This window comes from Phyllostomus hastatus, unplaced genomic scaffold (assembly GCF_019186645.2).
Source record: "Phyllostomus hastatus isolate PE091 unplaced genomic scaffold, TTU_PhHast_1.1 phas_contig_196, whole genome shotgun sequence".
Taxonomy (NCBI): domain Eukaryota; kingdom Metazoa; phylum Chordata; class Mammalia; order Chiroptera; family Phyllostomidae; genus Phyllostomus; species Phyllostomus hastatus.
This window is the reverse complement of record NW_025333709.1, coordinates 26090212-26114249: the sequence shown is the minus strand read 5'-3', so window position 1 is coordinate 26114249 and position 24038 is coordinate 26090212. Positions and strand designations below refer to the sequence as shown.

The following is a 24038-nucleotide window of genomic DNA, read 5'->3' as shown; positions in this document are numbered from 1 at the left end:
AACGAGGAAGTCAGACTGGCCTGCCTCCTCTGCCCACCCGGCTCCTTTGGTGACAAGAGCAGCAGCCCCTTCCAGCCCGATACCCAATGCACAGCTGGTGTCCTCACCCAGCACCTGCGAGCCAGTGTCAAATGTTGCATAGTCAGCAAAAGTGTTTCTTAGAAAGCTGATTTTTTTTTTTTTCATTTAGAAAGTAAGACTTTCATGGATAAGCGTAATTAAGAATCATCTAAAGTTGATCAAAATTTATTAGATAATTATAATAAATAGATAATTAAGTTAATTTGTATAATTTTTTATCATGCTACTTTGAACCACTTTATTGGGGGATTCTGATTATGTTCTTGGTAGAAGACATTTCCTTAAGGGTCTAACACGGCAGGAGTGTTGAGTTAATTAGCGGCTTAATGGGTCTGTTGTACTTCTTCCCGAACTCCACCCAGAACTTCTCAGAAATCCCTTCCACTTAATGACCTGGGTCCAGGAGATGGTTCTAGCATCTATTTCATCGCTTTAGTTTGTCATGAAGTCATTTGTTCAAACAGATTTGTTTAAAGCCTATTAAAACTGGAAACATGTAGAAATCTGAGCTAGGCACTAGAGACTCGTGTGTGACCTCTCTTTAGCTCCCAGTGGCTACCTAACATCTCTCAAGAGGTTCTAAAACAGTTCTGTCAGAATTGGGCTTGTGCTGCATTAAGGACTATGACTGTTACATTATTCAAATCCTCATAGTATACCAACTCTGTAAACCTCTGCAAATACTTTCAAGTGACTCAGAATATTATCTTTTGAAGACTTGTTTCATTGAGCTAGCTCAGGATTTTACTACCCTCATCTGTCAAGTCTTGGGCAGGTGGGAAGAAGCATAACTTCTTAAGTCACTAACCCGGTAGGTGCCAAAACGACCTTTCTTGAGTCTTAGATGCTTGGTCTCTCCTAGCATCTCTTTCATACAGAGAGCTGAGGGATCTGTCCTGGGCAGTAGGGCTGGATCTTAAATCCATTCTTACTGGTTTTCCTCCTCCTTTCTACTGTCTGGCTTCCTGGGAACCAAGAAAAGAAGAGAGAGGACAATTTATTTACTGTGTATTTATTGGATCCACAGGAATGATGATTAAGGATGTATGTAGAGAGCTTGGAGAAGTAAATTCCCTCCCTTCAAAGTCAGAGGCCTCCAGGGTTCCCAAGCTGAACTCCTGCAGGAGGGCCGTGCCCACCTCTCCCTCGGACCATCTGGGCGCAGTCTCTGTGGGCAGTCTCTGCCACTGCGACCTTCACATTCAGCCTGACTAGGATTCAGCACATCGTGTATGGGAAGCAGTATGTGGGTCCCAAAGGGAAATGCAGGTTTCTGACTTTCTGTGAAAAGGGAACTCTCCATTCCTGCTGGGCTCTATGCACTGCTATTTCAGTCATAAAAAAAATTAAATTAAATTAAAAAACCCCACTAGCTTCCATTTATGAAGTGCTTAATATTTTTGTTAGGCATTGAACTAAGGACTTGACACGGACAATCACATTTACACCTAAAGACATTAGTGAGCAGACACTATTACTACCAATCTAGAAAAGTTAACTTGACCTTGAGTGCTAAGTGTCACTGGAGGGTATATATTGGTCTTTGGGTTCCAGAGACTAAGCAGACAGATATGTCTGGGCCTCAGCCACCAGCTACTCTTACAAAAGGATAATAATAACACTCATCTGTAGGGTGTCATGAAAATCAAACAAAGCAGTGTATTTTAAATACTTGGAAACGATACCCAGCTTTTAGTCAGCACTTAAGAAAAATGGATCATGATCATTTTTGTTATTTCTTATACATTATTATTCCGAGAGAGAGAGGATGAGAGTTCCTCGATGCTGTACTTTACTTACATTTTCTCCTTAATTTGAGACTGTAACGCCAAGTGAGTTTAAGATTGGTGATGGATACCAGCAGCCGCCACCCCCCCACACACACACCTCCACTGATATATTTTACAGAAAATGAATTGTTAGCAGCATTTGATATTAACAAGCCTAAGCATATATATATATTTCAACGCTGTGGTAAAAGAAAGGCTTTACGGGATTGTGCATTTTTTTTTCTAGCTGAGTTTGGTTTTCTAACACCCTGTAAGCGTCAGATATAACTTACAGACCATTCTGGCATAAATGGTGAAGTTGTCATTTGTATCCTTTTAAGTTCGACTTATATGTATTATGCAGACAAACCTCACTGTTTGGGGAACCAGCCACTGTTGAGTGGCCTCTGAAAGGAATCCAGAATAAGCAAGTTATTGACTTGGCTCCAGAGAAGGAGGGGGAAAAGAGAATTGGGGCTACTTCAGGTTTTGTCTTGATACGTCCCACGAGTCTAATGCGATACATTTTGTACTGCTTTGAAAAACAGTTTAGGCAGGTTTTTAAAAACCACACTGCATTTTCCTCCACTGCCAGCATCGGGGCTGGAGTAGCGTGGATTTTCTTTTACCGTTATTAGCAAAGCTGTTTCGGCTTTTAGGCCTGAAAATGTTAAGATCTTAGTTGAAGTTGTTAATGTATCCCTATCAGAAGCGAAGACGTGTCCTGTTGCAAGACGGCCGTTCGAGGACGGCCCGGCACACGGAGACTCCAAGCGTCTCGCAGGGAAGACAGCCAGCTTTGTTACATTTGAAATAAACAGATTAGTAAAAAAATGTAAACATTGCAGAAAATGAAAATAACATGGACAAAATGATCTCCTCTCTTTCCCTCTGATTTAAGACGGTGTCTGCCACAAGCCAAAGTATGTGGTTGTAAAAACTTCCATCACACACCCATTGTTTGGTCTCCTAAGAACTGTGTCCCTTTTCTTAAACAAAAGCCAGTCATCTTGGCTTGTGTGCAAAACCTTAAGTGAAGTTGTTCGCAAATGTAGTGTTTCTGTTTTGAGAAATACTTCCTCTCCCAAGCCTGAATATTCTTTATCTCTGCCTCCCTCCCTCTCTCTCTCCCTCTCTCTCTTTGGCTAAACATCTGAACTCTTCCAAGAGCTCCCTGTGACCTAGAACTACTGATAAATGCTTTCTAACCATTGTGCCACCTTGCCAGTTGCCCCACAGCTTGTTGACATTTCTGAGGGCAGCAGGCCATGCCTTTGACTTTTTGTGTCCCTGCCTCCCATATCTTGTGATGAGTCAGCACAGGTTATAGGAAACCTTCTGTGTGCCAGGTGTATCTGCATACACTAGTCTGTACCCCTGTGGGGCTGGTGTGGTTTTCCCAATCACACAGAGAGACTTTGAGTTCACGTAGCCGGCCAGCCAGTGCAGGAGCCTGAACCTCAACCTAAATTGTGCTTAGTCCAAAACTGGTGGTTCTTTTTGATTTTAAATAACTACACTTTCTCCAGTGGTGGCTGACACTCGGTGACAGAGGGAAGCATTCCGGGAGGCCTCCCCCACATTGTCCAACCTGCCCCTACCTCCTTCCCCACTCATCACCAGGACTGCAAAGCAGCTGAATGAGGGATGTCCTTCTGGAAAAGGGTGGGTTTGGAGCATCTTGCATTTATGGAATTCAGGAAAGACCCTCTATTTTGTTTTACAAATACAATTGAACATAAGGTTTTATTGAATGCACGTACAAAGATAACAGAAATGATGTGCATTTGGGATTTGCACTGAGAAAATACAGCATGTTCTTCTGTATTCCTACATTAATTAATTCAAATGATTAAGAAAATGGGCCCGACATTAGCTTTCTTTGTGGTTCTGGGTGACAATTTCTCACAGGCCCCAGTTGTTACTGTCTCCAAACCACTGATTTGGTAATTTGTTTATTTTCAAAAACTCGGTTGTGTGTTCTGAGCCGCCGCTTCCTGGCTGGACTGAAGGCAGCAGGAGAGGCCGGACGGCTGCCGCCCGCTCCTGCAGCGTGCCTCCTTCTGCGTCGGACTCCCTGCTGCCGCTGGGGCGTATTTAATATCAAGCTCGGAATAAGTGTTTAGGGGCCTTTCAGTGCTGGTTTAAAATAATTACCGTGAGGGCTTTGGTAAAAGCCTTTATCCACAAAACTGTTTAAATTATATAATTATATCCCCTACCTCACTCTTCCTTCTTTCCCCTGGGTTTGTCTCTGTTTGCTGCGTGCCCCCGCCCCAACACTGAAACGTAAACTTGGACCCAGATTGCACACTTCCCTGCCTCTGTCTCTCTCCACAGTTCCCGGAGTGAGACTGGGCGCCTCTCAAGGAGTTATTTGCCTGATGGAACCTATCATAATCCCAAATCCCAAACCTCTGCCCAGGGGCCGGACCAATTTACCCAGCACTGTAACTTCCTCTTCTTACCTTCCTCCATTTGGTAACCCTTGACCTCTTTCAGATGGCATGACCCCACTGGGATATTGGGCCATTTCCTCAATTGCAGTGCTTTATATCTACTCCCATCCCAGGAATCCCATGTCTGTGTATCAGCAAAGCATGGAATGTTTTTCTGTCTGTTCCCCTTCGCCATTATATTTAGCAGTGTGCATTGATTCAGTGCACTTGCTTGGCTGCCTTCCACTAGCTGATTTGGAGGACTTCTTTGACCATGTGTTTTTAATGATTTCACCTCTATCTTTTCTTACCCATTTTGGAAAGATTACTTTCTGTTGGTTTGTTTCTATGAGAATGTATTTTTAAAGGCTACTTTCTAGTCTGGGAGCTCAGAAACACTAAAGCTTTTTGATCAGAAACTATGTCTGAGAGAGGTAGCAATCCCGATGGAGACGAGTGCTAAATGGACCAGCTGTGTGTAAAGGCAGTTTCTCTTTGCTTGTGAGCAACTCTGCACAACTCACCACAGCCTGCAGGAGCCCCAGGAGCCGCAGGTAGATGCACGACATAGGGGTGTATGTAATGCCCAGGGTTCCACTGAATCAACAACACATCACTGGAAAATGGTAAAACCCAGTGGTTTGTTCATGTTGCTGTTATGGAAGTCATAAGTCACTCTCTAAGAATGTGCAAGCATTGTCCATACTTGATATGGTCATCATGTATTATGAAGAAAGTCCTTGGACTGGTCTGTTAATTTGTCATTTTAGGGTGTGAACATTTGGAGAGTATGAAAATTGAGAAAAATGAAGCATTCCTTGGTCAAAAATTTGTAAATATTTCACGTCTTAAATGATGAAGAGAGGGGGTCACAGGCCACCAAAACAACTAATAAAATAGGTATTCATTTAAGATGCTTATATATCCCGTTAGTTGGCATTTGAAATGAATTGGTAGTAGATTTTTTATGGTAGACTCTTGGCAAACTAAAATAAGATGTTTTCAACCCCATTCTCCAGTAAATATATTTACTTGTCTGCTTTTAAAAACAATCGGTACCTAAAGAAGGTAAGTTGATGGTATTACATCTGAAGAATGTGCCAGCAAACAAATCCCCTGTGTTTTGTTTAGCATTAGTTATTTTAAGCCTAGTGCTTATGAAGCACTCATTTATATGTAATACTATTTTATGTAATTTTGCATATATACAATCTTATCTTTTTATAGGCACTCAAAGTCTAACATATATATCAATATGGTCATCGTTGCCAAAAACATACAGGTAATAAAAAAGGAAACACCAAATCAGTTTGTAATTTTCAAGTTATTTTCAGTTTAAGAGTTGTATCAGGTTAGAGACAGCAAAAATTAAGAGATAAAGACAACAGTTCAAGTAAGTAATTATTTGCCCTCCTACCGTGTGCTAAAAGGTACGTGTCATTTGAGAAGAGAGAATGCTCTCTCCTAGAGCAGAGGGAATGGCAGGTTTCACATACTTTTTATGTAGTGGGAGAAGTAGCTGATAGAGTGGAGTGTCAGCAGTGGACTGAAATAAAACAGCCATTGGACGATTTCAAAAGTAAACTTAAAATTATCTCAGTAATATACCCCTTGGGTTGCACTCATGTGGTGCTTTGCTGGAGAGCGCGCAGATCCTTTCTCCTCGTGAACTGGCACCTCCGTCAGACCTGAAATCAGAGGAAGGGAAAGAACTAATGTTTCTCAGATGTCGACTCTGAGCTAGGCACTGCATAGGGCAATTGACTCACAAGCAAAGGAGTTAGCACATTTCGTCACCACAATAACCCTGCAAAAGACATGTGGACCCAGTTTTATACATGAGAAAAATTTGATCTAGAGAAGTTAAGTAACTTGCCTGAAGGAAGATAGCCATAAGTGGTGATTCGCTTGGTGATTGAGCAGTGATTCAAATCAAGCCTTTCTGACCATCCAATAGAAATAGTCAAATGGAAAAACTAATGAGGCAGCAGACAGGAATGCGTAGTTACTCCTGGTGCAAAAGTGTGTTGATGGACCATGAAACGAACTCAACTGTGACACCTTTTCATATAATGCGCAATGAAAGTCTTTCTAGAACACTTACCCTGCAAAGCCGCCTCATCCAAAAGAGGTTTGGAGTCCTTGTTGTCTTAAGTTAGTGGTAGAAACTATTTCTTCTCATTTAGGTTTTTTTTTTCCTTTTACATCACTGAGGGATTTTTTTCAAAATGAAACATTTCATATTTCCTTTTCAAAGAAGGTGGAAAACGTTTGGTTCGTTTGTTTTTGCCCCACTCCCTACCTCCACCTGGAGCCGCGGATAGCCTTGGGGGCCCAGCCGAAGGGTGTGTTGTGGCTTCTGGAACTGGAGTGCTGTACGATGCGGCTCCATCCTTTTGGGAGCCCAGTGGCCAGCCTTGACTTCTTAACATCCCTCCTGTTTATGGGCCACACAGGGGAACGCTCTTTGTGGACAGTGGTTTTCTCTGCACTGACGGGGACTGGTGCACGTCAGCTGACAAGTTCTAAGGAGTTAGTAACCCTTCACAGTGGCCCAGCCCCCAGCAGGCTTCTTGTTTGCACAGAGTCGCCATCTTTGCTCAGCCAGGTCCCTGCAGGTGTTTTCCGATACCGTATTGCATTTTGCCCTTTTTATGGAAACCTGGAACCGGTGCTGCTGACACTGAAGTACAAGCTTCATAAACTTAAGTCCCTTCTGTCAAGGGTGACAGCTGAGTATCTCCCAAAAGCGATTCATCATTAGCCCCAGTTGAGGGCTTATTTCCCATAACTGGGGGCTAACTTGTGACGGAAAAGAACCAATCCAAGAACAGTGAAATACATGGTTAAATACTGTCTCTGGAAGTCAAAGCGTAGTTTAGAATTTTGATATCTTATTTTTTTCTTCCTGGGAATGGAATCCTCCTTATCATACAAGTTTATCCTTTGACCCGCAGACCCATGATAGATCCCCAGGAATAAATATAAATGCCAAGTACGTATTCGTATTAAGACCCAAATACCAACCTGTGCTTTGCACTAGATATGCACAATACTTTATTTTCTTCTAACTCCTTTTGTTTGGGCTTAGCCTTGCTGATGACACCCTCTGGGACAGATTAGTGACCGCACACTGTTTGCTGTCACTGTAGGTGACCGCGGCCCCGGAGCAAGGTGTGGAAGCCACTCCCATTAGGTGTTGCGTGTTGGGCTGTTTCTCCGTAACCTTCACCTCTTCTCTGCTTGTAGACTTGGCTAACCAGTCTTCTAGTCCAGGGTTAGAAGCTTTCATTTTTCCTTTCCTCGGGGATATTTCCACATTCTCTACGAGGGTGTTCCTTGGACATCTTCCTAAGTAAGTCCGTCTGTCCTATAAACTTCTGAAAAGAATCAGGAAAAAAAACCCAAAGGCTAGAAGCTGCAAGGGCCGTTTTTATGCAGGTGCTCTGCGCAGCATTGTGCGTTGGGCCATCAAAAACATTGTTCTTAGGTGGCCTGGCATGTTCTTTGCACATCTGGCCTCTGGGTCCTCTAGACTGTTCCAAGCAGGATTTTTGCCAAGGTGAAAATGACATCTTGCATGCTGTGATACTTTCCAAAGAAGCCGGGGCTTTCGATTCATTTCACTATAAAACTGTCAGCTTTCATTGTCTCGGTGCCCTCTGTGATTTTTATCAAGGGTTTTTTCTTGGTAAAGGTCATGTAAAAGTAATGAAACAGATTACCATAAAGCTGCCCGTCTCTGATTTCTTTAAGATTATTGTTGTCTTATGAACTTGTTACCTATTTTTCCAGGCTATACCCTGAAGATTCGAATGGAACTTTTTTAAAAGTTTCTGGTCAGAGTTATGTTTGTGAGGAATTCTGCTTGGCCTGAGTATCTGCCACATGCCTTTCTTTCTTTTTCTTTCCAAGTATCTGTCCTATAAACCAAATGTATACTGTTTGCTTTCCATTACCTTGCTGTTACACTGCCTGGCTTGATCACCAAGTAGCTCATCAAGGTGTTTGTTCTGTTATATTCTTTAGACAGTTTATATTATTTAAGACAGAAGTAGGCATTGGACCATAGCTTCCACTCTTCCACTTTGTTCTCCATTTTTCCTGTAATATATATCCAAGATTATACATGAGTTTTATAGGCAGCGAAAAACAGTTCTCAGAATGGTCACACAAGGAAACCCTTGTAACTTACCACAAGATATATTCTCCATTCATTAATAATTTAGTTTTTCTTGCATTACCAAGCTTTTGTTCATTTTATTTCATCTCTTCATCAGGGACCTCATTCCAGAAGGGAAAAACAGAGACGTAAACAGATAAGCAGCAATATATGCATCATGCTATGTTGCATAAGTATAAACAAATTATTTGAAGAAACTGAAATATGGAAATATTCATGTCACCTGGAAGACTCAGAAAAGTTGGATCAGGGGACCATTTCTTGGTTTATTTATTTGTACATTGTTTTTAGTATGTAGTCTTGAAGAAGAAAAAAAATAATGGCATTGGAAAGATGAAGATGCAAGAGAGTTCTTCCCCCTGGCTCAAGAATTAGGGAGGATTAGGGAAAGGGAAGTTTTTGGGTTAAGAAGAGATCATTGAGGGACTTCTTCCTGGTATAAATGTGCTCAGTAAAGCAGGTAGATGTTTGCTGAAGCAACAGGGGCCAAATTTGGGATTGTGAGAAGATCTGGAGTAACCTCTGGGAAGTACGGAGTCCGGTGGCCATGGAGAAAAGTTGAGCTCGATAGTAGCGAGCACCCATAGAAGAGAAGAAAGTGGAGTAGAGCCTGTCCTCGCGGGGAGGTAGCATTTTCCCTCCTTCATTATCAAGACAGAATGGAGGAGAGGGCTGGTTGTGGCCTACATTGTGAATGGGCACGGCAGGAAAGCATGGGGGGGGACGGAGGGAGGTCCAGGGACTGAGGGCTTCTTGTGAGCGCTTGCCTGCTGGTAGAGAAAGCAGGGTTGAATGCTCACCTGACGTGTCAACATGGGAGGCACAAGGAGCTCCCCCTCTCCCTGTGGCTCCCTTCCGTACCTGGACCACTGCCTGGGATGGCGCCTGAACCCCAGCCTTGTCCCCTCGCCCATCTGTCTCCCCAGACTGCCTTTACCGCTGGCTCTCCCTGTTATGGCAACAGCTGCTTCTTTTCTTTCAGCCCACAAAGAAGACTGTGTAGCATGAGGAAATACAGAGCTTTTATTTTGTGGTACTATGTGGTGTTTTACTCTTGTACAGATTTAGCTTCTCATTTATATATTTTCACTTTCACATGACACTAAGTTTAAATGTTTAAACATTTCCCCCCTCCAGTAGCCAAAAAGAAAACACAGCAACAGCTAATATCATAATAAATTTATTTCTAGCTACAGGAGATAAGCTTCAATGCAGTATGGCCATAAAGTACGGCTCCTGGGCTTAGGGGAAAAGCAATAAACTTTTATAAATAAAAGAATTTTAAAATACTCTTGGCAGTATAAATAAGAGTAAAATATAACTTGTAACTGGCAACACACAGCCAACACCAGCGCTACCTGAGAAGGAAAACTGCGAACTAAAATAAGGAAATGTTTGCAGCTTTTTTGTTGTTGTTACCTTGCACCCTAGGTGGGCCTGCTGGAGAAGGCACAGTGAGAAGCTTCTGACTCACCTTTGGAAACTTTATCTCAGTGACATCTCCAGGACACCTTTTGATTTGCGGAAGATCTGTGATGTTCACCAAGGAGAGCCAGGGGTACTGGTGCCACAAATGAGAGAATTCTCAAGGAATGTTAAGGTGTTAGAGAGAGGGGCACATGAGGCCGTCTTGCCAGCCGGTTCATGGGGGAGCCAGCCTGGCTCAGGGCTGACTGGACTCTCAGCCTTGCCCTGCAGCGGGTCTCTCAGCAGTTTGAAAGCCTCCGGAGGCCCATCTCAGGTCTCACGTGGGTTTCCAACTCAGGAGACACTTGGGCAAAAGCTTTTTTAAAAAATACAGTGGCATTTTAGTGATCAGTGCTTTGGTTTGAAAGACTTGAAATAATGAGTTATTCCTCTAGAAAATTAAGGAGCGAGCAAGGGAATGAATACCTCTTACCTCTTCTCTCTCTCTCTCTCTCTCTCTCTCTCTCCCTCCTCTCAAATCAGAAGTGATAATAAAGGGGAAATGGGATGATGTTAATAGGATGAAATCAGAATTTATCAGCGTTCTCACTCAATAAAGTTGTGTTTCCCCAGCCTCTGTAATCGCGGGCCAGCTGTGTGTGTGGCTGGGAAGCAGGTTCGACGTGGTCTCTCCCCTCCAGGGCCTGCGGGCCGTGGCAGCGTGGAGCGAGTGTGGGAGGCTTGGCCGGTGAGCTCGGTTTGGAAGGGGGCAGACCTGGCATTCCAGAAACAGGAAATAAAGGAGCTGAGGTGGTGACGGGAAGGAGAATGCATGTCAGTGGGGCTTCCATTGTGGAAAGCCTTAAATGTCATTTTAAAGAACTTAGAATATATCGTGTAGAGAGTAGGAAGCCATGGAAAAGAGAACAAGCTGAGACATGATGTGTTTTAAATTTGTTTTATAAGGAGAAACCTCTGTTGACGGTAGAGATGACCGATGATGAGGCTGCTAGGGAAACAGCAGAGGGTATGTGTGGGCCCTCCGTTTATAATTTGCTCAGCCTGGTGCTGTCTGAAGTTGCATCTGTTTTTGCTGGATTGTGCAGAGAAAGGACAAGCTTACAAAAAAATTTAATTCTCAGTTTCATTTCACTACTTAGTAGCCATGTGTTCGTGGGCAAGGAACTTGAACTCTTGTCTCCTGTTTCCCAGCTGCGGGATGGGCGTGACAGCAGAGCCTTCTGCCTGCGGTGGTAATCAGTTTAACTGAAACGTTGTATCTGTACGTGTAGCCCCTAGAAGCATGCCTAGTGTGGGGTCCATGCTGAATATTGTCTCATTTCACTTTTATTGTTTGTCAGTTCATTGATGTCCTTTTGTTCATTTAACCTATGTGAAGACAGCCAGTTTTAAGACAATCCAGGCTAATCTGCTACAGATTGTCATTGATAAATTTTGCTTGAAGCATTTCACTGCCATTTTTTTTTCTACCTCCTTTTCTTAATTCCTCTTGGGCCAAAAATGTCCGGCAGGAAATAAGAAGGCAAAGCCTATAAATTAAAACAGCCACTTCCCCTCAGTGTGAAGTGTGAACAGGAAATTTTGCGAAGAATGCTGCTGTGGCACCATGTGACACTTGGTGTATGTGACACCAAGGTGGTCCTCGGTGTGAGAGGGCAACAGGGGACAGGGGAAGTGTTAAGGCAAGCCCCATGCTGGGAAGATTGGGCGGTCTTACTTTACACTGCAATCTGGTTCTATGACTTCGATAAACAGGTTCTGAAATTCCAGAACATAGCGTGAGCCACATTTGAATACGATTGTGGAAACACCTTCAAAAATCCCCAATATAAAATTTTAATCACCTGTGCCTTTGCTTCCCTCCTTGTGAAAATAACTTTGAAATGACTGTACCGTATTCTTAAATTGGAACAATACTTCTGTCCCCCATGAATATAATAAAAAGTATTATGAGTATTTTCATTGAAGGTATAGTTTATTATATGAATATATGACATATGTATTTTTGTGTTTATTACACAAGTAACTGCAGGCTCAGATATTCACACTTAGAACGAAACTCTGGTCGGAGGGACTCGCTCCTTTTTCCCTGTGAGGAGAGAGCGCTCTGTTTCTTTGCAGTGTTAGGGCTTTTGTGAAACAGGAAACGGGTCCCATTAAGTTATAGGAAGAATTTATAGGATTTGGAGAGAAAAACTAAATATCCTGAAACGTTTTGCCTTTGAAGAGCTGGGAAAGCAGTTCTTGACAGAGGGAGACTAAGACAGCTGCTCTGTGTAGTTGAGGTGAACAAAGCTTTTCTTGACACTAAAGGTTTGTATTGTGCCTGAACGTGAACTCTTCATTGATGGAAGGGGGTTTTATTTGAGCCGTCAAGATTACCAAGCCATATGTCACCATCCCCAGCAAAAACACAGCGTCATGAAATAATGATTAAAGTTGCAGAAGCCAATTCATGAAGTGGCAGGAGATTATGGATGCTGCATTTTCTTCTGTTGGTTACTGGGAATTAAGTTTCAGTAGCATTGAGGATTTCTGAAAGAATACCCATAAATTATTTAAATTATATTCCCCAGCTCTCTCCTGGATTTTTGGCCAAGCAGTTTGGACGAGTTCATAAATTAGGGCAATGCTGTTTCTTAATAAGACAATTCACTGAAAATGTCTTTGCAGGATCGTGCTTGTGTGGTTAGAGTGCTAAGCAAACGCCATTAAGGAATAGGTGGTTTGTGATCTAGTCCCAAGCCTGTGGGGAACACATGTGTGACTGCAAGCAAGTTACTTGCTTTTCCTGACCATGTTTGCCCCGTCTCCCTTGAGGGGCTTTTGGCGGAATTAGATGAGTGGAGGTACATGAAAACCTCTTGAAGCAGAAAAGGCACTAAAAATAACTAAATGTAGTTGCTGAACATCCTTAACGTGGAACAAATGGACATTTTGTTCGTGTGTTTAATTTTACAGGGAACGAGGGAAACTCTCAGTCGTCACTGCGTTACCCTCGGCGATGCTCTTCGGAAGGAGAATGACTTTGCTCTCATCATTGATGGGAAAACCCTCAAGTATGCCTTAACTTTCGGGGTTCGGCATTATTTCCTGGACTTGGCTTTGTCATGCAAAGCTGTTATTTGCTGCAGGTAAGTTCTCCTGAATATTGTCCAACTTTGGTAGAGAGTGACTTTATCCTAAGTTCCCCGACTCTGAAAGTTTCTTAAAGTTATTCTACCCAGAATTTGTAAATGTCAGGTTCTTTATTAGTAACTCAGACTCAAGGTTCCCAAACTGCTCACAGTTAGGATTGGCAGGTTTCTTGTTGGGTTTTTTTTTGGGGTTGTTTGTTTGTTTACAATCCATTTTTTTTTTACTTGCGTTCCCAACTAGAGTTATTTCTGTAAGGTTCTGCATTCTGCACCTAAATCTCTGACCCTGCTGCCAGGGTTTATGTTGGGGAATGGTGTGAAGGGAGTGTGCACTGAATTGTTTTCCAAATAGCTGGACATTTTCCTAAAGGCTCAGCTGTTTGGAAAATAATTATTGACAGCGCAGTCCTTTAATTTATAATGTCACCCTCTAACTTATAATATTGCCTGTGTCCTAAAATAAAATCTATTTTGAGTTATCAGGTCTTCATGCATAGACTTGTATTTTTGTAAACCATCCCGTCCTTCCTGAACTTCTTGTCAAAGACTCTTGCCCATCTCTTTTTCTAAACTGTTTAAACGATGTCTTCCTAAAACTTAAGGTAAATTCGAGATTGTGCGAGATTGTGACCAGATTGTGTCGAGATCTCTTCCCATCTGGTCACCATGACACCTAAGGATTCTCCTCTTCAGCATCCAGGCTGGTCAGATTCGGTCCAGAGTAGCAGTTCCTCCAATTCCTCTCCCTTTTTCTGGCAGGTGAACTGTTAGCTTCTGAAGAATTTCTTAGAATCTGTGCTTTTAATTTTCTCTTTAAAACTGTACTGTTTGCTTTTATTATTTTATTTAAAATGTATTTATTTTTAAAAGAATGTTATGAGTCTTCAACCTTTTTGGGTTTTTTTTGGGGGGTGGGGGTCGTCCAGGCTTAGTCACTAAATATTCTGTATATAATAATACTGTCTCCAAACTTACAAGCCATGCCGTGTAGATATTTCCCAAATTCCAACTGAAATATGCTCTGTGAAATACAGTTTAAATCATACTCCATAAGTACCCTTTCTAAGCACCATTTCAGCCTATAAAATTGTATCATAATCACAGAATTGAGTTGCTTTTTATTCTCAGTTGCATGTATTAATTAAAAAATTACTATAAAGTTTCTGGAAAAATATTGCACAGATAATTAATGTTAGTAACAATTAGGCCCTCTTGCTTAATCATGAAGAAAGAATTAGAAATTATTTTATCTTCACTATGTCATTTTCACTTTGGTATCCTCATGCATTTTCTTTTATTTTATCTTTACCCAAGGGCATGCTTATTGATTTGAGAGCGAGGGGAAGGGAGGGAGAAAGAGAGGGAAAGTAACATCGATGGGAGAGAAAAACACCGATAGGTTGCCTCTGGTACGTGCCCTGCCTGGGGTCAAACCAGGGACTTTTTGGTTTACAGGTCGATGCTCCAACCAACTAAGCCACACTGGCCAGGACCTCATGCTTTTTAAAACATGTGTTTCCAGTAACTTTTCTTGGTTCCTTGCTAATCTCTAGAAGTCTTAGTAATGTGCAACCCTGACACTCTTCATCAGGATGGCATTGTGCCAGACTTGGTTGTTTAATCATTGTCACTAATGGGATCACAGGGATCAAGAAAAGTTTTCTTGAAAACACATTAAGCAACATGACTGTTGGCATCTGTGTGGAAACAAAACGGAGCCCAGAGCTACTTAGATAAAAGGACTGGTTCCCTTGAGTCCGCAGCACCCGCCCTGTGCCCACTGTGTGCTAGATGTGGATGGAGCACGCACAAGATGGATAAGATCTCCCGGCCTGCTCTCCTTCAGTTATCTTTCTTTCTGTTCAAGTAGAAGGAATCACAATTGGTTTGAAAGACGTGGGAGGCCAGTTTTCAAAATGCAGTCCCAGCAGCTGAGCCCCATTCTTACAGCATTGCTTAACACAGTACCTCCCACTATTCTTCAGAAAGTTGAGCCACAAATTAAACAATAGCAGAGGGAGAGGAAAACTAGCAAGCAGCGTCAAGGGAGGGAAAGTATGTTCTGTGCTTGTGAAATTCCCTCCCGAGATCCTTGTTCTGGACGCTCACGAGTCACATGGACCTCGGGGCTCCTCCAGGTCCCCGGGAGGGACTCACACCCTGCCGTGCACGTGCAGCTCAGCTCTGCAGCCTGGCCCATAAAGATGTGTGTGGCCCCTCCCTCCCTCCATCCTGCTTTATGCGCATTGGAGGACCGCAGAGGCCCCTGTGCAGACACTGAGGTTTATTTAGAGTTTCAGGCTTGCTTTCTCATTTTGCTTTTTTTTTTAAGTGAAATCTCTTTCCTCAGCTTTTTTTTCTTCTAACTGCCTTCATACTCTCTCTTTTCCCATAAGGACTGTGGTTCAGCTTCCGGTCTGGCTTTGAGAATTCATCTAAGCCCATAATTACATCAGTGCCCCTGCCCAATTTATGTCTCTGCACCTTCTTGGCCTGGTGCCTCTTGGCATTTAACTGTTGGCACAGACCATCTTCATGTCATTGAGCTTACTGACCTTGAAGAGTAATCTCCACGATAATGCTCCTCCCCCTGGGCAGGCGTAGGTGAGAAAGTCTGTAGCTCACTCTTTCCCGTGACATGCAAGTGTCACTCCTGGATTTTTAGATGATTACCATCTCCCAGCCTCAGGAAATTCGCTATTTTACTTCATTATAAGAGATGCTCCCAATCAATACTGAAGATTATTTCAAAATATAACACAGTACTGTTTCCCAAATTCACTTATGTTCACTCTAGCCTGATGGGCTTTCCCTCAGACTTCTTTCCGATCTATTTCTGGTCAGTCTGTGCAGGAAGACAGTGGAGGGAAGGCCTTCCCCTACTGGAGAAGGAGGCCCTCCACACTAGTGACATCTTTCAGCATTACGTCAGCCTCTCTCTGCCCTGCCATTATCAGCACAAAGGGCAGAAGGCAGTTTTTAGTGTTCGCCTAATTGACACAGTTATGAAAGATGAGCGTTTTCCCTGAGGAGTCTGCAGTGGAATTGAAAGAAACAGTTGTTCTCCGTCGTAGTCACGAAGTCTCTTACCACCATTTTCTGAAGGGAATATTCAGAGACAGAAATAATGCCTGCACCCCCAAATTATTCAGGGCTTTGGAGTCCTGGTTTTGGTTTACAAAGGGGAGGTTGCATGTCATTCCTCAAATATTTTTTTTTTGAGTATGTAAAATCCAAGAAGTAAAATGAAATCTGGTTTTATCAGTCTACCGGGTACTGTATGTTCATGACTACCACGCAGCTTTCTTTTTACCTCTGTGCACATTTACCTGTGTAACCTGAGCAGTTTAATGGAAAACATGCATCCCATGCCAGGGCAGTTTCTGATCAGTTTTCCTGGTAATAAACATAAACTACGCCTCGAGGGCCTCCTCCCTCCTCTTCTCTTACTCGAGTACACCGATTCTTATCTTTGGGTGTGATCACAGATGCTTTTGAGGAACAAAGGAAAGCATCCTCCTTTGGCGGAGGACCATCTCCTCCAAAATGTACACAAGCACACAAATGTGTAACAGTAAATGCACCATTTGGGGGTTTCACAGACTCCCTGAAACTCCTCAGACGGGTAAAGGAGGAAAAAGGCTCACTCCAAGAGTCGTGGAGATTTGTGTACACAAGTAACGTCCAGAGCTAATCTGCAAAGTAACTATCAGAAAATAATTCTTCTCAGTTACCAATAGTTTATGCCCTAAATTCTTACAGCTTATATTATTGGTGTCCTGACATCTTAGCTGGGGATTCCCAAAATTCTAGTTCTAGTGCTCCCTCTCTGGCACTGCAGATACCTAATGGTATCTCTCAGGCCTCTGTTTTGTGACCTGTGAAATGTGGAGCTTGGCATATAGCCGTCATTCAAGTCCTCCAGGGAGCCTGACGTCTGCGCACCCAAGAGTGGAGCCTCTCTGGCTTGGGCGGTGGGGAGCCCTGCACACACACACACACGCTCCACGGGTCGCCTCCCTCCAGCGCAGGAGCTTCTGGGCCAGAAGGTTTCTCTGAACCCTTTCTTTCTTTCTTCCTTTTTTTTTTTTTTGGATGAACCATACTTCTGTTGGCCACTCTGTTCTGGGAGGACTGTCTACTGCTTGGATTAACTTAATTTGGGGAAGCATCTGTTCCCCCTCTCTTAATATTCCCTCCAGAAGAGAGTGGGGACGTCGCAGTGGAGTATCGCCGTGTGTTAAATCGCATGTGGTTTCCGAGATCCTCGTCAGTTCACATAACCCAGCCTCTCAAAGAATTTCACGTTTTTTTCTGTAGTTGTCAGTTTAGTTTAAACATATATTGAAACTTATGTTCTGTGACAGTTGGTTGAAAATTGGCCTAGAGCCTCCAGCTTTTAGACTGTCTAGTAATCACCGTTCTTCTCCGTAATTTATGTACTCATGTCTTCTGAGAAGCAGGAGTAAAATTGAAGTGAGCATTTTTCCCTACTTGCAACATCTCTTAATCAAAGTTTAACCCCCGTTTAGGCGATTCCCCCACAGTGCATAAAAAAACACTTGACCTCAGTGAGCGTCGTCACTCGGGAGCTGCATTCCAGGCAAAACCTTTCACCTCGGTCCCATCAAGGGACCCTCCAAGAAGAGGTCTGAGGGGACACGTTGCATACTTTCTGTCGTAGCTCCAGTGCATTAAATAAAGGATTTCTTTACTTCTTGAATCTGCTTCTAAAATGTTTTGAGATTGTTTTAAACTTTAAGGAGTTCTCTGAATAAATGTTCTGGTTGAAGAAAGAGTCGTCATAAAGCACAAATGACGCTAGTAAATGCTTGACAGACATTCCTTTAAATTAAAAAAAAAAAAGCTTGAGAACATCATTGGATGCCAAAGCAGATGTTTGGCTGTGAGAAGACTCACAGACCATTAACGAATGTCAACCCTGTACTTGCTTCCAAGATAATATGAATAAATGTTGGAATTGTTGAGAGAGGATTTCTTTCACACATGGCTAAAAGAGGACATAGCGAATACAGTTTATGGTTTCTTAAAATGCCCGTATTTTTCTTTAACATAACATTAAGTTGCTCAGCCCTGTCAATCTTAGTTGCTATTCTGTCTCTGCTGAGTGATGTTAAAGGACCTGCGTGGTGTACAGTTAGGATGTACACCACCAGGGAAGTTCATATTTGACAGTAACATAGCTGAAGTAGATGAGAAATCTCAATGCTGTAGAATCTCACTGTAATTGGATATTACATAGTTTTAGAAGTGACTCAGTTAGGATGGACCACCATCACCAACACAGTCTCTCCCTCTCTCTCTCTCTCTCTTTCTGTCTCTCTGTCTCTCTCTCGCTCTCTCTGTCTCTCTCTCTCTCTCTCTCTCTGTCTCTCTCTCTCTCTCACACACACACACACACACACACACACACACACACACACACACACACCGGAACCCCAGATTATATAAATGTTCTGATAGACAGAATAGACCTATACTGGAAAGTACATGATGTGTAAGCGTGCAGGTCAGTGAATGTTCACAAAGTGAACACACGCCTGTATCCAGCGGCCAAAGCTGCCAAGAGCCCAGAAACCCCCTAACGCTCCTTTCACTTCCTTCTCTCCCCAGAGTAACTGCTATCTCTATTTCCATCACCAGCCTCTTAAATGATATGTTATTCATTTAGCCTTTTTCTGTTTTGTGTCTTCCTAACTTGGAATAAGTGTCTAGATCTTCTATAACTTCATTCCAATTTTTGATGATCCTTTTCTGTTCAACAATCATACACACAGAACTCTGCAGCTCTCCAGGAAAGGCCTCCCAAAAGCTTCTCATAAATCCATACATCAGCACTCTAATGCTCCAGTCAGATGCAAATCCACCTAATGGACCGCTTACAGTTCTCCTTCAGTTCCTCGGTGACAGAATGAAAGGGCTTCATTTTCCGGTTTGCTGAGGATGTGATATACGGAACCTGCCACATTTCTCTGATCTGTCAGTCTGCTGACCCAACAGTGAGGGAAAGGGAAGTATTGAGTTAGTTTGGCATTTCAGGTTCTCCTTAAACCCATGGTGGTTCCTAGTGATGACCATCCATTTCGTTAAGCTGTCTGAGCCAGCCCGAATTAGGGCACGTTAAAGGCTTAGTGTCTGGGGCCAGGCTAGTGATCCAAGAGTCAAGACCAGGTGGGATGTGGGCCAGGTGGGATGTCAAACAGCCACAGGCCACGGAGTAAAGGGAGAGGAGAGACAGTATCCCAGGGCAGAGATGGTCTTGGAGAACTAAAGGCACATTACCACGGGGTCAGACAGAGAGACAAGTAATGGACATAAACGAGAAGCTTCCAGTTCGGGCATGAAAGAGGAGGGGATTCCAGGTCGCATTCACTTAGAGTGGTGCAGTATTTTATAGAGCAGAGATGGGCAAGCCTTCTCTGTAAAGGGATAGACAATAAATATTTTAGGCTTTGTAGGCGATACGGTGGCTGTCACTGCTACTCAACTCTGCCACTGTAGTGTGAACTGATGGAGAAAACAGGCCGCCGTCTGGATTTGGCCCTGGGGCCACGGTCGGCCAGCCAGCCCCTGCTGGGGAGTGTCTGTGGCTGCTACGAATGAGTGTGGAGGGAGTTCGTTCTGACAGGCTTACCTGCATATTGATGGCGTCATTCCAAGTGCCCTCACCAGTAATTTCCAGACTCTTTACTTGAAAACAGGGACCTTTCCCCGTCTCACCTGGCACATTTCCCTTTCTCCATGCTTCCTCAAAAATGACTGACTCTCTTTCTGTGCTGACAGCTGCACAGCCCAGAGATGCCATCAAACTTCTCTGTGCTCTTGGGTGCAAGATAACCCCCTAAAATGAGGATAGTTCCAGCAGTCAGTTTGTTTTTAAATGAGGTGTCAACAAATATGTATATATCTCAGCCAGGAAAATAAGAGGAACCCAGGACCACAAACATCAGATCTTGCTTTGTCCCCAAAACAACCTTCCTCTGTCCTGGAAGGGCCAGCGAGGTGCGACCAGGTAATGCCAGTATGGGATCAGGCAGGAAGACGGACAAGCTGGCCTTCGCCGAAGCTGCGAGCACCCTGGAGTCTGAAACTGAAACAAGTTCTCATATTTTTGTCATTTAATTTTTCTCTTCATTCCGTTCACTTGCTCTTCACTCCACCTTAGGAGAACAATCTCAGGTAGTTATGTGTTCCCATCTTCCATACTTCACTCGTACACACATGTAGCTACCAAAAATATATAATATTGTTATATGTGTGTTGAATTAAGGGATAGATACATGTTTCTAATAATACTTCACCATAAATTTTTGCTGTTTTGATTTTTCTGTAGTTTTAAGACCTGTCCACGTTACTAGCTGTAGAACGAGTTTGTCTGTTTTCACTACTACGTACCACTACAGTAATGCACAGGCAGCATTATATCTGTCCATTACCATAGCGATGGCCACAGAGGTCGCCTCTAAATCTTCGCTACCACGGAAAGTGCTGAAATGAGTATCCTCTCGATGCACCCATGCGAGTGTTTTTCTAGCTTACACACTTAGGAATGGGAGTGCTTGGCTGTGGGCTACGTGCGTATTTCATTTCGATCAGAATTGCCACGTCGCTCCCAAACAGCTGCACCAGCGTGTCCTCCCAGATCCACGTAGGAGGGTGGCTTTTCCCTTCCTCACCCCAAACTCAGCGTTCCTGAATTTATGACGTTGCCGATGTGATGGGTGAACAGTGGCCCCTTGTTGCTTTGATTTTCATTTCTCTGAGGAGGAGGGAGATCGAGCATCTCTTCACAGAACTGTTCACCTCTCTATATTTCTACTTGGGAAGTTCCTTCCTTCTGTCTTTCCTTCATTCATTCAACACATGTTTCCAAACACTCACTGTGTACCAGGCACCTTTAAAGGTGCCATAAATAGAGCAGTGAACAAGAGGAAAACGTAGTCCTTGCCTTCACGTTGTGACTATTGTTCAGTAAAATAAACACATACACATTCAAAAGGCAGCCCCTGCCGTGTGTGAGTTAATGATTGATTTATTATGTATCAGACAGACTTCCGTGAAGTGAATGGTAACAGTGGCTGTGGAAAGAGGTAGCACACTGAAAGGGGACAAGGACATGCACTTTATGTTGGGTTTCCTTGTCACACCTTTCTGCTTGCGTACAAGAATTCCTTGTGTGTTCAGGGTAGTGATTCTTTGTTGATCGTAGACATGGCAAAAATCTTCTGGTCCAGCTCCCTTCTTAATTCTGCCTATGGTGTTCTTCCTTGACTAAAAATCATTCACTCTGCCCTGGCTGGTGTAGCTCGGTGGATTGAGCATGGGCTGTAACCCAAAGGGTCACTGATTTGATTCCCAGTCAGGGCACATGCCTGGGTTGTGGGCCAGATCCCCAGTGGGAGCCATGTGAGAGGCAACCACACATTGGTGTTTCTCTCCCTCTCTTTCCCCTTCCCTTCCCCTCTCTCTAAAAATAAATAAATAAAATATTTTTTAAAATAAAAATAAAAATCATTCAATCTGAGATAGTCAAATTTCATTAATTTTTTCCTTTACAGTTTGTTCCTCTTGAATACCAAGAACATTCCACTCACAAGATATTCTATTTTTTTTCTTCTGTTAATTTCAGAGCTTTCTGTTTTCCACAGAGGTCTCACGTTCATATTAGAAGTCTATTTTTGTGTATCTTATGAAGGAGAGGGATCCCATGTTTTTCATTTCCGCACCGTGAACAAGCTCTCCCAGTGCCGCTCAGCAAACAGCCCCCACCCCCTGGGCCGGGGTGCCATGCCCTCCTGCCCTCGGGCGCCGAGGCCAGACTTCCAGAGCCTAACTGCAGGCTGTACCACTTACTGGCTGAGTTACATGTGGCCTAACATCTTCCTCTTTGAAATAGAGAGAAAAATAATTGCTACTATAAAGGTGTGAGGAATGAATGGGTTAATATATGTATTCAAAGTACTGGCAGCTATTCTTAAAAATTATGTTATTCTTAGAAACACTATCAGATTTTCTCTTATGTGGCCTACTTGAGTATTTCTGGTAAGAGGAATATTATATATAAAGATCTCTCTCTGAGCCTTATGGCCTCTCCTGTGTCCTAGACTCTATTTTGTGCGGTATTAAAACCACTAACCTGGCACTCCTTTTTTTCATATGTGCCTTGTCTTTTTTTTTCCCCAAGTGTTTACGTTCAATCCTTCCATATAAGATAGTGACTAAGAATGCTGTCTCTGAATCCACGCTGCTTAGGGCTGAGTCCTGACTTCACCACTTACTCGCTGTTTTACCATAAGCAACATCTTCCAGTTCCTCTTTGTCTTCGTTTGTAATCTGACAACATCAGGGACTTATCTCACATAGACTTTTTCTGAGAATTGAAGCGCTTAGAACACAGTGATCAAATAAGTGTTGTCTTACATATATTAGCTGTTGTTATAAAGTGTGTCTCTTTTAGACGCCATTTCCCTGGTGCTGTTTGTTTTAAATTCTGTCTTTCAATCAGTGAATTTAACCCATGTATATTTATTGTATTATTGCTATTTTAGACCTTGTTTCTCCTATCTTATTTTCTGTTTTTCATGTATCTGCTTTTTGTTGTTGTTGTTTTCTTCCCCCTACTTCCCACACTGTCTAAATCAGGTTTTCTCCTGCTGGTTTGAAAGCTTTACAGTCTGCGTCCAGTCTATGCCTGGTTATTTCTATAGTTTTGATGACCATATTTACTCATTGTCTGTGTTACTATGTCTTCCTTTCCCTGCCCCCGCCAAAGGTATTAAAGTAATTTTGTGTGTTCATTGAGTGTTAGATCTTCTTTCTTTGTAAGTAACCTGCTTTTCCTCTCCAGAAGCTTTTGGAAATTTTTCTTAACCTTAATTTAACCATAATGTGTCCACAAGTAGGTGTCTTTGTCTTATATCCCTTTTTGGCACTGTATGAGTCCTTTCGATCAAAGGACGTGTCTTTCTTTAATCCTGAGAAAGTATCATTCATCCTTTTTCATTGTGACCCTTTTTATTCTCTCCTTGGACTCGAGTTATGTATATGCACTCATCTCTATTCCTCGTATCTTTTCATTTTTCTTAAATGAAAAGGAGTTTTCATTTAATTTCTTTAATTTCCTGCTCTCTTTTGGGATAGTTTATCTATTTGAACTTTTTTTTATTATTGTTCATTTATAGTTGTCCCGCCTTTTCCCCACTGCTCTCCCCTGCCCCGCCCCCCCACTCCCACAGTCAGTTCCCCCCCATTGTCTGTGCCCCTGCGTCCTGTATTCCTGCTCCTTTTCTTGCCCCTCCCCCCTTCTCCCTCCATTATCCCCTCCCCCCTCCCTGCTGGTCACTGTCAGTTTGTTCTTTGTGTCCAAGTCTCTGGTTCTATTTGAACTTCTAAGCTCTATCCCGTTCACTGCTCACTTTACTATTGGCTTCTTTCTTTTAGCTGTTACATTTTTGTATGACTTATTATCCAATTGGTTCTATCTTCCCATATCTTTCCAGGGTTTTTTTCATCACACTTCTCTTAAATTCTTCTGATATATGTTTTACTGGTTTTACTTTCTTATAAGTCATTTATCGCCTTTGTGCTTATGATCTTCTCCTGTCTTGAAAGTTTTCCCAATGAGAACACGTTTCCCCATTTGCCCAAATGAGAGAAAGGTAACATCTAGGTCCTAACTTAGGTAAAGTTGAAACAGGGCTGAACCTGAGCTCAGTGAGTCTCTGTGTCCCCCTACTTCTTTACCCACCACAGCTCTCTTTAGAGGCAGCCACAGTTTGAGAGAATTGAGGTAACTTTCAAGTGTCCGTCATCACACGCATGGCAGTGGCACCTGTCCCTGCCTGGATGCATGCCCTGAGGTTGCCCAGAAACCTCTGATTTTCCTGTTTCAAGGCATGATGGGAATCTTCCTGGGGCCTTATTAGCTTTAGGGGATTGGGGATACTTCTGGAACTGGGATGTTATTCTACAAGCATGTTAT

General features: G+C 42.9%; 1 protein-coding gene across 3 annotated transcripts in view; it reads left to right on the top strand.

The window, feature by feature from the left end:
• Positions 1-24038, top strand: part of ATP8A1 (ATPase phospholipid transporting 8A1) — a 216519-nt gene that overhangs the window by 137552 nt on the left and 54929 nt on the right. For all 3 annotated transcript variants that reach the window (XM_045834000.1, XM_045833999.1, XM_045834001.1), the window contains one exon: positions 12861-13033. In XM_045834000.1, coding sequence (XP_045689956.1) covers positions 12861-13033 — 173 coding nt within the window. The remainder of the gene's footprint in view (positions 1-12860; positions 13034-24038) is intronic.